The sequence below is a fragment of the Conger conger genome, chromosome 9 (assembly GCF_963514075.1).
Source record: "Conger conger chromosome 9, fConCon1.1, whole genome shotgun sequence".
NCBI lineage: Eukaryota > Metazoa > Chordata > Actinopteri > Anguilliformes > Congridae > Conger > Conger conger.
This window is the reverse complement of record NC_083768.1, coordinates 25,225,385-25,238,802: the sequence shown is the minus strand read 5'-3', so window position 1 is coordinate 25,238,802 and position 13,418 is coordinate 25,225,385. Positions and strand designations below refer to the sequence as shown.

The 13,418-nt window shown below is 44.0% G+C and overlaps 1 protein-coding gene across 6 annotated transcripts in view; it reads left to right on the top strand.

Annotated features, from left to right (window-relative positions):
- The window catches only part of arpp21 (cAMP-regulated phosphoprotein, 21), a 78,208-nt gene that overhangs the window by 15,141 nt on the left and 49,649 nt on the right, over positions 1 to 13,418 (top strand). For 3 of the 6 annotated variants that reach the window (XM_061254128.1, XM_061254126.1, XM_061254122.1), the window contains exons 2-5: positions 3,733 to 3,864; positions 7,414 to 7,595; positions 9,389 to 9,650; positions 11,346 to 11,387. In XM_061254128.1, the coding sequence (XP_061110112.1) occupies positions 9,429 to 9,650; positions 11,346 to 11,387 (264 nt within the window). In that variant the 5' untranslated portion in view covers positions 3,733 to 3,864; positions 7,414 to 7,595; positions 9,389 to 9,428. The remainder of the gene's footprint in view (positions 1 to 3,732; positions 3,865 to 7,413; positions 7,596 to 9,388; positions 9,651 to 11,345; positions 11,388 to 13,418) is intronic. The other 3 variants (XM_061254123.1, XM_061254125.1, XM_061254124.1) reach the window with 3 other exon arrangements.

The following is a 13,418-nucleotide window of genomic DNA, read 5'->3' as shown; positions in this document are numbered from 1 at the left end:
GACGGTGGACTAGTTTCTGCCCGTATTAATATGGCTGGGTGGGTGGGTAATGCAATGGTTATGGAGCTGGAATTTTAACCACAAGACTGCATATTTCATTATTTGATGGGCACTGTTATACCCTTGATCTTGGCACTTAATCTGCTTCATTACATATCGAGCTGTATAACCTGTGTTATACAAGTCAACCTGGAAATGAACGTAGGGTAAGCAAAAAAGCTCTAAGCCATTGACTGCCACCACAAGATTTTGTGTTGCATTATTCTGTGAACTTCTATGATTGATGTTACTTTAAAAGGCAACCCAATCTGCTCAAATGCTTCTGCATGGAACCCACCATGAAGCCATTCCATTGGCTAGCAGACAGTCCCATCTGCATATCAAAATCCGCTGTGTGGCATCGTGTTGCAAGGCTGGCTATTCCTTTGAAGTTGCACACCTGTTCTTATGATAGATTATGTTTTACATGGCTGTGTTCCATGCCTGAATGTAATTTATGCATTTTGACAGATAGGAGTATGACTAGACAGTCAGGCAGCAGGGGTATCCGCGAGAGATCGTTCAGCTCACACCAGCTGAACATTTGAGTTGAGTCAACGCATGCCGTGCTTCAGTGTACCCTCAGTCCTCTTGTTATATTGTCATTGTCGTACATTATATTGTATATTCACTGCATTTCCAGTGTAATTGCCATGAAGTGGTCCCTGAATCCTGTCAGGCCTACCAAGCTCTCTGAAGGGAACCCACTATGTACTTGGAGTGAAGTCAAAGGGTGGTGAAATTTTACTTCCAGATTAGTCGAACTATTGAGACATGATATATCTCATTTGGTGTTAAGCATCTGGTTGGATGCATCTCTGCAGATGCCTAGCAACACATAAGGGTTATCCTAACAGAAGTAAGATAGCTTACATGCCTGTGGTTTCAGTTTCACATGATATACCTCATTTTTTGCATGCCTTTAAGTGACAGTGTGAGAGGCCACATGCATGAATGAAAGCACAAGCTACTAAAGAGCAGATACACTTGGAGACCCATTAATAATCCCATTAGCCGACAGAGACCAGGACAAAATGGAGGTTGTACAAGATTCATGAATAATGTACTAAAGCTAATGAGGACGTTATGGAATTAAAGGCAGTAGGGATCCCTAATGTGTTCGGTTAAACACCTGCCTGATATCCCGCATTAAGTGGGGAGATGGAGGTGTGTCATTCCAGTGTCATTTCTTTGCAAAGGGGGAAGTTCAAAAGTGTGTGCTGTGGGGGATGAGGGGAGCCGGTTTACTTTTACAACGGTGGTACGCAGAAGAGCTTGCTGAACACACAATGCGTCAAACCTCTATGCGGATAGGCTACAGCAGCAGAAGACTTAATAAGTCTAAAAAATAAGTCTATTAAATACCTCACTGAGTGTATAATTCTTAAGGACTACTGCTGCTGTGCTTCCTCTCGAGTCCATTTTCCTTGCCACATGGATTTTTTAATTTTTAATTCGGAAATCATAGATTTCAGTTTACCAAATTGCAAAGCTATTGTGGGGACTGGAAAGCAAAAACATTCAGCTTTTGTAGTGTGAAATTCTGGTGATATTTCTCATCGTGGCTTAGCAAGAAAGGGATACATTGGCCTTTTACATCACTCGGTGTACTCAGACAATGCCACACAATGGGCATTGTTGAGTAAATGCTCAACAGATAATCAATAAATTCTGGAGTATACAGGAAGATATGTAATGATCACGTTTTTCTGCGTTAACGATAGAGTCTGCTGCCCCACAGCTTCAAGACATAATTGTTCAGTTATTAAGAAACTAATAAAAACTAAAATGTGTAAATAATTACCCATATTATTACGAATAATTAATAAAGAAATATACTTCAGAAAATGTCATTCTAAATGATGACCTTTTTTCATTACCATTAATAAAAAAAATGCTTACTGTGGGCAACTCCATGCTCCAGTTTCATATTGGAACATTTGTATCTAATTTTCCAGAAATTAATAGAGATGGTTCCCATAAGAAGAGGTACCCCTCAGCTGTTCTTTAATTACTTTTAAGAGCATGTAAAAGCCTAATAATGTAATTCCTCATAATCATATACACCCAGTGAGTGCTTTATTATGTATTAGATGTATTTTGTAGACTTCTGCTGCTGTAACCTATCCACTTAGAGGTTTGACACTTTGTGTGTTCAGACATGCTCTTCTGCGTACCTGTTGTAATGCGTGATTATTTGCATTACTGTCACTTCCCTATCGCTTTTTCACACCATTCTCTGCAAACTCTAGACACTGTTGTGCATGAAAATCCCAGGAGATCAGCAGTTTCTGAGATACTCAAACCACCCTGTCTGGCACCAACAATCATTCCACGGTGACTTTCTACCCCATTCTGACATTTGGTCTGAAAAACAGCTGAACCTCTTGACCATGTCTGCATGCTTGTATGCAATTAGTTGCTGCCACATGATTGGCTGATTAAATATTTGCATTAACAAGCTGGTGTACAAGTCTACCTAATAAAGTGGTTGAGTGTATATTTGCCAAGAGATATAATTAGGCCAAAGGTGCACTCAAACTAAGGCACATTACAGCCCTAGTTGAGTGAGTCAATGAGCCCTGAACTACACCCATTACCAGTTAGGGTCATCTGAGTGTACGGAGCACTAGTGTGGGACTAGTCAAGCTTAGATCAACCCACAGCACACCAGTTGCAGCTAGGGCATGTTGTATCTCACATACAAAATCCTGCAATTGTCCTCAGTCTGTGACATTCACACCACGATGGGAAGCCCGTCCTTGTACTGTTCATGGAAAAAAACAAAAGCGCTGTCTGAATCACATGCAATGAGTGAGAAATGTGACTCAATTTCCTACCACAACCAAACATCATCTCAAACATCTCACCAAGAGGTAGGCTTTTTTAAGGTTCCATTACCCCACAAACTGTATTTCAAGTCAGAATGAGCAACCTGTTAAAATGTATTTAACAATTAATATACTGTAAAATGATTTGCCCATTGTGCCATTTCATAATTGCCAGAAAACATTGGTTTTTGTAAAAAAAATTGACAGAATTCTGCTGTTATACTATAAACAATAAAATAGTTTACTCTTAAAAGACTGGAGCAAATGAACATTTTTAGAGTACAGTTTGTGCAGCCTGGATTCCAAAATGAAGATGACCATTTCACTGATTTAGATTTGATCAGCATCCAATCACAGTTGGATGTTTACTTGATTTCTTGGCTCAGTAGAACTCAAAATCGAACGATAGCCGACCAAACAAACTGTCTCAGATTTATGCGTGTGCCTGAGGAGTTTTCACAAAGAGGTGGGCAAGGCACACCACGAAACGCAGCGCAGAACGCAAACATGCAGCTGTCGTAGGTGACACCAGCAATCATTCAGGGTTATTTTCCTTTCTGCCGAGTGCCTCTGTCATTATTTTAATCTGCATCAGATCACAACCTTCACACTCACAGCAGACAGGGTCACGCTTTATTTAAAGAGAGTGTTAGTACCACTAACATCTGCATAACAACGTGTCCTGGATATAAAGCTGTCTGTGTGCTCCTAAATGACATCATGATTTTATTATATAATGAAAATGCTTTCTTGTTCAATAGCAGTTCGAAGGAGTGCTTATAACACTGGGATGTGTATGGTATTAACCACCCATTTCTGCAGTGTACTGTTTACTAAGTTTGTGCTCATATTTCATTTCAAGAGATTCAGCAGCACTGCTCAAGGTCCTTTAGGATTTGATGAAGAACGGATGCAAGCCATCGAGGAAAGATGCACGGAGAACAAACACACAGCCTTTCTTCTCCTGCACCTGAGCCAATCAGAATTGAAGATGGTGTGTGCGCATACATAGCGTTTTCATTTCGAGCTGTTGCTTGTGCTTTCATTCTGTTTGGCGGTTCTAAGCGAGCGCGCGGTAAAACTGTTGCCATGCGCTGACTGCATCGGACGAAGACGGGCTAATTCAGAACAGGCAGAATTGATTTCCGAGTTAATTAAATTCCTGTTATTATTATTCCTGTTAGAGTGACCTGAGAATATGTCAAGGGGATTCGTTTTAATGGCATTCCAACTTTGGCAGTATCACGGGTCTTTAAAAGCAGCATAAAGCCATGCTGTGAGTGACTGGCTGCAGAGATAAAAACGCTCTTACAAATCTTACAGATCTGAGCACAAAAATCCCGTATTGCGGTGGAATGCCAGCGGTGTTTGGTTAAATCCGAATTTCTTCATCCTTTTTTGTTCTGATGAATTAGGAAATGGCACGGACATTTTTATGAGATATTAATGTACCTGGTCTTTTATTCCATTCTGCTGTGAAGAAAAGTGGGGACTAGATTTGCATTTCGCCATGTGTAATTCTTTTACATAAAAGCCGGGAGCAATTGAAGAATGTCTTTTTTTCCCAATAAGCCGAGGCTGGGAGAGTGTGCTGGGGGACGAGGCTGAAAGGCTTCGCTGCAAACGTTCATTTTCCCCTCTCAACATGTTAATATGTTTTTTATTATTTATTTGGGTCGGGGATGTTTTTGCGCTTGATGGGGTGGTGTGTTCACCACCCACAGGACATGAAGCCTTCGACAAGCGAGGAGCAGGACTAACGTCTGGCCCCAAACTCCTCAGCCTTATCTTATTAGGGTTCAGTTGTTCAGCCTGTGGCAGTGGGCCAGACATAGAGATTAATGTGGATGGCATGGTGTCATCTCTCCAAGCTCCCCCCGCCACCCCTCCCAACCCACTTGGGGTGAAAAGGTAGTATGGCTCCTTAGAAGACCAAAGGAAATTTTGCAAAGACGCTAATCAGGAATCTGAATAAGTCCCCCATGTCACTATAAATAAAAGCAAAAACATATAGCTGGTATATTTTATCATATAAAATCTCTCAATATCTCAGCAATATGATTCGCATGAATAAAATGAGCATCTCTGTACTGTACTATCTGTGGTCTGACATTACATTAGATACTAGGATTGTTGTCATTTCCGTGTATGTTCAGCCATTTTAAGTTCATTAATTATATTTCAATTCATTTCCTGACTAGAGAAATGTCTGCACTATTATGTGAGGGGATTTCAGGTAATGCATTGATTGAGCTGATATGGAGTAAAACCTGCTGCATATCTTCTTACATGGATCCATATCCCCCCTTCCACCCAAAGCCCCAACTTTAATAGGAATTCTAGTGCAAATAAACTAAGCATCACGTGATGCTATGACTTGTTTTCTTAACTCACGCTCAACTCCAGGGCTAATGTCACATCAACCTATGGCGTGAATACAGCATTCGTCCAAAACAGGATTTCAACCCGCAGCACCGAATACGAGACACTGCTAGCCACATAAACCACTTTCATCTCCTGCAGCAAAAAGCCATTTCGTTTGGTCTTAATCACCGTCGTTCTGAGGCAAACCGCTGAGTCCAATTCCGCAGAACTGTTGGCGCTGTCCCCGGCTTCGGAACGCAATTTACTCATACATGAGAACGGGATGCAGGGCGCGAGTCGCGAGCCTGAGGTTAGTGACACGGACGTTCGTTTCCGCGGATGAGGCAGTAAAAACGGAGATTGTTTCCAATCAACGAATCAGTCCCACGTGGTTTTATTTATGTCGGGTGTCGGATGTTGGATGTTGGCACTGCAGCGCTACTCACGAGCCTCGTGGGAAGCGTTATGCCTTCTCTGTTTTTGTGCAGTGAAAATCCGACTTCCCATTGTCATTTTTTCATTGTTTACAGAGTGATATCACATTTTCAAAATGGAATTGTTTCTGCAGTCTGCCTGTGAAAAAGGCTGTGTCTGAATAAATAATTGTTGAGTCAATTAAATTGTTAGCAGGACCGCCATAGGAAGCCAATTCAGTATAATTTTGCATAATGTGAGAGACTGTTATGGCCTAATTAAAAGATGGCGTTATTGCTTTCCTGATGCTAGAAATATCATACCTTAATAGAGATCTTACCTCATCTGAACTCAGTAGCAGGCTGTATGAGGAAATGTAACTTCTATTAGTTAAATTGGATGTTCATAGATTCAAGGATACCTTAGTGTGATGGATATGTCTTTCATATTTAGCATTTGAAATAATAATGGTAAAAACCTGCCCCTATTACTAGCATTACACTGTCATCGAAAACTACTGTTTCATCTGTGAAAAATAGATATACTGCATTTTCATTACATTCTCTAACAAATTGAAATAGACCTAAAGCATATAACTAAAATTGAGAGAATAAACAAATAAAAAATGACAATTTATAATATGTTTGTGTGTCCTTTAGAGGCTTAGATTGAGTATTCTTGAAGAACAGATGCCTCTGAGTCAGGTATTTATTCCAGATGGACACAGGCGTAGTGACAGGCGGGTGGTAGAAAATGCCTACATACGTGCTAACTGAGGCTGACGCATGGGGCTGTGGATGTGTGGATAACACGCTGACAGATGCCTTGTATTTTACCGAGTGAAACTGCTAACCCAAGTGCTCCGTGGCCTTCGACAGGGAGAGGCTGTGTTTGGCAGCCTGCCAGCCTGTCTCCAGAACTCGCTGTTTGGAGTCTGCTCCAAACGATAACACTTCAACTCTCTCTCTCTCTCTCTCTCTCTCTCTCTCTCTCTCTCTCCACTTGGGACGAGTCACTATAGAATGAGACTATAAATTTTAATGCATTTTCTTTAATGAAAGCACTGGAAAATAATGAAAAGGGGTATGTAGGTCAATTGTCAATTTTGCCATTGCTACTGTTGTGATCAGAGCTGAAAATGATATTAAAGGGGGAATTTAATCTAATCACTACGGCACTTTATCCAACTAAGGATCAAAAAACGTAAGAATGTAGGCTTTCATGCTTAATAGCCCATGTTCTGTTCCCTGTTTCTGTAATGTGTCTATTTTATTTTCATTTTATTTAACAATATTCATTTTGACATTTTTTATTTACTTGCCAACTTGCTGACAGCTTCGGCACTTCTCCCACTGAAAAAAACGAAAACACAACATTTAGAAACCTTCAGCTTCAGAGCGTTGTGTCAGGGTAGTGAAGAGTTTGATGTTGCACGGTCCAGTAGTCATTTTAAAACCCTCTGTTGCTGAAGGCAACGTTTTCTCCCATGACCAGCCGGCATTGGGTAGAATATATATGCCCAATGTATACACCCGTCCCGTTTGTTCCTGGTGTTAAAATAGCAGGGCATTCTGGAGGCCCTGGCTTTAATTTTAGCTCTCAGGCAGGGGCCTGGTTGAGGAAGGAGCTGGGAGACAGGTGGGGTCTGCGCAGACCCTGCGGCCTGTCTGTTACACCCACACAGCCGGTCCCAGCGCTCCGTTCGGCCGCCCATGTTTTCATTCGCCTAACGCCATGGTCGCTGTGTCTCTTGTTCCCCCTGCAGGATGAGAGCCAGCTGTCCGACTGCGTAAGGAAGAACATAGCGGCGCTTGGCTTTACGTACGACTTCATGGGGACATGGGACTCGCGCTTGCTTTGATCACTCGCGCGTGTTTTAACCCACATCCCCAGCGCCAGAGGAGCGCGGAAGCCTTCCCAGAAACACAGCTACTGTCGGCCGCGGAGGTGAGGTCCGCGGGATTACTGCGCTGGAATTATGGGCTGCATTTATTTGGCTAATTTAGGACGATAAGCTAGATGAAGTTTTTATGTTTCAGTGTTTTTGAAAATTTGTATGGGATTTTTGTTCATTATAAATGTAAGGGGTGTCACTTTTGTTGCTCTAGTATTATAGAAAGCCCAAATATATCTAAAAAATAGCCTTAATGCTTAATGTTGCACATACCACTTCTACGACTTTCACACAGGGTTTGACAGGCATTGCTAAATCCTCTTTAATAAAATTTTTCAGGAGAGAATACACATATTAGTTTCTTCTCATCTTATCTTTGGTCTTTAAGGGCCAAAAATACATTGTTTATGCCAAATTTGGCATGATTTTGTCTGTCTATGATGCAGGAGTTGAATCCAGGGCAGTGGCAAATGTGGGGCGGTGGAGAGGGGGCAGGTTGAGTGGATAGAGGGTGTTGTTGGTGGGTTGAGTGGATAGTGAGTGTTGATGGTTGGTTGGGTGCATTGTGGGTGTTGGTAGGGCAGGTTGGGTGGATTGTGGGTGTTGGTGGGGCAGGTTGGGTAGATTGTGGGTGTTGGTGGGGCAGGTTGGGTGGATAGAGGGTGTTGATGGGGGGTTGGGTGGATAGTGGGTGTTGGTGGGGCAGGTTGAGTGGATAGTGAGTATGGGTAGGGCAGGTTGGGTGGATTGTGGTTGTTGGCGGGGCAGGTTGGGTGGATAGCGGGTGTTGGTGGGGCAGGTTGGGTGGATAGAGGGTGTTGGTGGTGGTGGGTTGAGTGGATAGCAGGTGTTGGTGGCAGGTTTGGTGGATTGTGGGTGATGATGAGTCAGCAGCAGGTTTTAATAAGCCAGCTGTCAGGTTGAGGCACAGAGTAATACTGACCTTGGAGGGCTTTTATTATGATGCGTTAGCTTTTGTCATTTGTGCGTACAGTATTATTGCTTTTTCAATTGAATTACTGGAACCCGGTAAAAACTCATATTGGGTTGAGCCGTGTGCACCAGTCAGTGAAAGGAAAAAACAACAAATGAGGGAGGTGCACTTAGTCCTTGGTCTGCTCATCTGCCAACACAGCTCCCCATCTAAAAAAAGAGAGACAGGTGTGTGTGTGTATCTGTTTGCGTGTGTGTGAATGTGTATGTGTTAGTGTGTGTGTGCGTGTATCTGTTTGTGTGTGTGTGAATCTGTGTGTGTGTTAGTGTGTGTCTGTGTGTGTGTATCTGTTTGTGTTTGTGTTAGTGTGTGTGTGTGTGTGTGTATCTGTTTGTGTGTGTGTGAATGTGTGTGTGTTAGTGTGTGCATGCGTGTATCTGTTTGCGTGTGTGTGTTAGTGTGTGCGTGTGTATCTGTTTGCGCGTGTGTGAATGTATGTGTGTGTTAGTGAATGTGTGTGTGTGTTAGTGTGTGTGTGTGTGTGTGTGTGTGTGAATGTGTGTGTGTGTTAGTGTGTGTGTGTGAATCTGTGTGTGTGTTAGTGTGTGTGTGTGTGTGTGTGAATGTGTTTGTGTGTGTGTGTGAATGTGTGTGTGTGTTAGTGTGTGTGTTAGTGTGTGTGTGAATGTGTGTGTGTTAGTGTGTGTGTGTCAGTGTGTGTGTGTGTGTGTGTGTGTGTGTGAATGTGCGTGTGTTAGTGCGGTAGTGTGTTAGTGTGTGTGTTAGTGTGTGTGTGAATGTGTGTGTGTGTGTGTGTTAGTGTGTGTGCGTGCATGTGGTATATGGTTCTCTACTCCCCTGGCGTGTTGATTGATTCCCTCCCTGTTGCCCACCTGACCCGGTCCTCCTCAGCCTGCTGTTTCCCCCCCGGGCCGCACCACTTTGGGCCAGGATGTCTGAGCTGGACACGGCAGGCCAGGAGCCCCGCCCGGAGCCGTCCCCGGCGGGGGTGTGCGACAGCAGCGCGCCCCTCCCCCGCGCCTCGCCCTCGGCCTCCCCGGGCCCCGCGCCGGCCCCCTCCCCGGCCCCCTCGCCGCGCCCGCTCCCGCCCCCCGGCTCCAGCGTGGAGGAAGAGGAGGATGAGCGGCAGGCTGAGCACAGGCTGGAGCAGCAGGTGAGCCGCGGCGCGCTCCAGGTGTGCTCTCCGTCTGTCTCTCGTCCTCCATGCTGTCCTGTTGGCGCCCTGCCTCTCCCGGCCCCCGGCCCCTCCCCCGGCTCCAGCCCACCGGCCTTCTGCCGTCCCAGCAGTCTTCACTTCGCAGTGACGTCTTAGCCCCGCCCTCACCGCACTCTCCGCATCTGGCCCCGCTCCCTCCATTTAGTTTCCTCTCCTGTCTCCACCCTCCTACACTCTCAGAAATAACGGTACAAGAGTGCTTAGAAAGGAACAATGAGGGCAGTAACTTACAGGAACATTTTTTCCTGAACTAGCAATATATAATTAACGTGTACATTTTTAGCTTGGAACACGTACTCATTTGTACCCAAAGAGAACATTTCTGTACTTTCAGGGAAATTTTGGAAATGTGAAAATGTTCCTCCACTATCACTTTATTTCTCAGAGTGTAAAGACAGAGTACTACATTCTATAACTCACACTGGCCCTTTTACTCCTGCTTCCCTTGGGAGTAATCATCACATCAATCTCCGTCTGCTAAAGCTGGAAAACTGTACACCCCAAGCAAACATTGCAAATGTCCATTTCTAGGAAGATTGTAAAGATGATGGCTATCAATATTGTCCTTACCGAATCCACAAACATTCTGTGTTCTGTTCTGTGAGTATTTGACAGGTTTATTTTCTTATTGTTCGATTCTGGATTTAGCACCACAAACTGAAGTTAATACAAACGTAAAAACAATAAATATTCTGTTTGTTTGAACAAAATTGTGTAGAAATAAACCAAAAACGACAAGTGGTTAAGGGTGCATACACATTGCTTTAATTAAATAAATCACTGGGTTGTGAAGTTAATCACATTTTAATCATGTTTTCATTATGATACTCTGTGGTAATACTTGAAAGTCACAGGCATTACATGGTGCATTGAATCGGTGCTTGAGAAGATACTGATGGACTACAAATGGTTTAGATCAGCATAGAATCTTCCGCAGATTATTAGTCGGTGTCAGACACTATAAATGTAAATGTTCATGCAAAAAAGATGCACAGACATGACACATGACACATAATTTCCGTTTGAATTTGCATATTCTGAAGCCAAAGTCCAATGAGGGACACGGTGGGTCATAAATGCAGATGTTTCAGTTTCCGAGCTGCCCCTGAGACCCGCATAGGAATAAAACCAGATTATCAACAGTTTTCTCAGAAAGGAGTTTCTTAGCCCGTGTCTTTCATTATTCACGGCTGAATTTGACATGGTGCAGATGACAAGTGATGAACATTGATACCTCCTGGAGTCACAACATGTAGAAACGACTACATTCTCTTCTGTTGGACTATTTGCGAAATTTGTATGTGTCATTATTGTTTGCATTTATTGCAGCGCACTTTAATGGATGTGGTTATTGTTCTGAGCTATCAGTATCCCCATTAATCTGTGCCAGTAAGCCCTTACAGCTCCCTGACCTCCTCCCCCTCTCCCCCACGCACACACGGCATAGCAGGTTACTCATCCCCCCCCCCCCCGGTCCACCCACACTGAGCTTTCAAGGTCTCCGTTTATCTTTCTCCTCCCTCCGTTCCTCTCTCTCTCTCCCGCTCTCCTTCCCTCTCTCTCCTCCCTTCGTCTTCCCTTCCACCGAGTGACGTCCAACGTGTTTGTTGTTTGTTGTCTGCTGTCACACAGAGACGGGGTCTAAACCAGGGGCAGCCAAGAAAGAGATCCAAGGTATGGCCACTCTGTGTTTGTGTGCGTGTGTGTCCGTGTGTGTGTGCGTGTGTGTGTTTGTGTGTGCCCGTGCAAGAGCATAAGCCCGATCTTTCTAACACGCACGTGTTAATTTGTCACTTGTTTGCGCGACGCCTGCTCATGCATGGGTCTGCGTGGTGTTCCGGCTTCGTTCCGCTGTGAAGAACGCAGGACTTTATCAACCCGGGACAGCAGCGCAGAATAAAATCACGCGCAGCGGCCTGAAGGAACGGCTGGCCTACAAAATGACCCCCTTTGTTCTCAGGCTCATATTCTCTTTTTGGTTCATTCAAGGACACGGCAATAACATCTTTACTCTCCTCGCCGCCATCCGTACGTTTCTCGCTCGTTGGATCTTTTCAGGGGAATTTCGCCTCGGCGACCTGTCGTGTGACTCATTGAAGACCAGTGAAACATCAAAGTCATCTTTCATTTGACTGATAGAAGGTTAATGAGCCAGAAAAGTCAACTGTCCTGTGACTTGCTGGCCAATGCTAAACATTCCATTTGTAGCAGTCATTACAAGTCCAATGTTCTTTTTTTATATTAAGCTGGCAAACCACCTTTGTATAATCCATGCATAAAAATACAATGAAAAGTAAGATATTTTGAAAAATGAAATGACTCTAATTCATTTCAATTTAATACAGGAGCATTTCTCAACTGACATTTATGAACTGAAATTGGACTGGACAGCACCATCTGTGCTGATATGCTTAATTTTCCAAATCTGCTGTTGTGCAGATTCTCAGCGACATTGAGGCCCGTTATTTTTTTAAGCGCAGGAATGAGAATGAGTACGGAGGCTGAAGCACTGTCAGGCTGGGCGTGTTTGCCACTCACTGGAGGAATGAGTTTGTGCTCTTACTGAAGGAGCACTTAAAGTGAAACCTTTCAGCGCCGTGGAAATGTTCACAGTGTTTGTCCAACAAAACTACATGTAAATATCACAGCGCTGTCTGTCAGCGGGTATCTTTTCCATTTGCCGTGGTGGGGGGAAAAAAATGCGCGTTCAGCGCGGGACTGGCGTGTGCACCTGCACGGCGTCTCCCTTCGGAGGTCCTGTCCGGCTCTTGTTTCCTGCTCCTCAGACGTTCCTGTCTGACAGCGCGTTTGGAAACGTGGCGGGGGAGCGGGGAGGGGGGTGGGGGGGGGGGGGGGTTGGGGCAGTCTGCCAGGTGAGCTGAAGCGAAGCGCGGAATACCAAAGAAGCCTTGGCGAGGCGGAGGGGAGCGGCTCTGTCCCGTGATCGTGAGAGAGAGGCTGGGGGAAAAGGCTGCGCGCACACAGGGTGAAGGAGACAGAGTCAGGGGTCAGGGGTCAGGGTCCAGAATGCTCTTTATAGTGCTACAGAACACACGGCCCGCCTTTCATATGCACACCGAATGCGTCCTTACGGTGAAGATCCTAATCTGGAGGGGCCTGGGCATCTGCTGTGTTTGATCTGCCCTGGGACAGGGGGATTCTCCAGAGCTTCCCACGTGTGAATGGCTTTCAGTTCTACATTCACCTTTGTCAGAAAAATATTTTAAAGGACATTCGTGGTATCTGAACTGCGAGCGTTTGAGAAATATTATGTATGGAAATGTATGATGAATTATAAAATCTAATTAAAAGGAATATGTTATTTCACAGTGAGTCATTAGCACTTAAATGCCATTTCCTGAAATGTGGTTGAACGTTTGAAGGTGTACGTAATTGTACAGAATATGCTTCATATTTCAAATGACTACATTTACATATAAATATATATATTATATAGTATATATGCACACACACATACAGATATTATGGTCTTTTAATGGAAATTGCTTATGAGCTCAATATGGTAATTTGATATGCTATCTAAATTGTTGAAGTAGGGCAGTGCCTTAGGGATGTTCAGGTGTGAAAGATTGGTTGTAGAGGACAAATAGTGAAAATCACTTAACACAAAGGAGGGAAGGCCTAATATATTCTTAGGGATATCAAAGACATCATTATGCGTTAGTAATATGTGTGTATTATTTG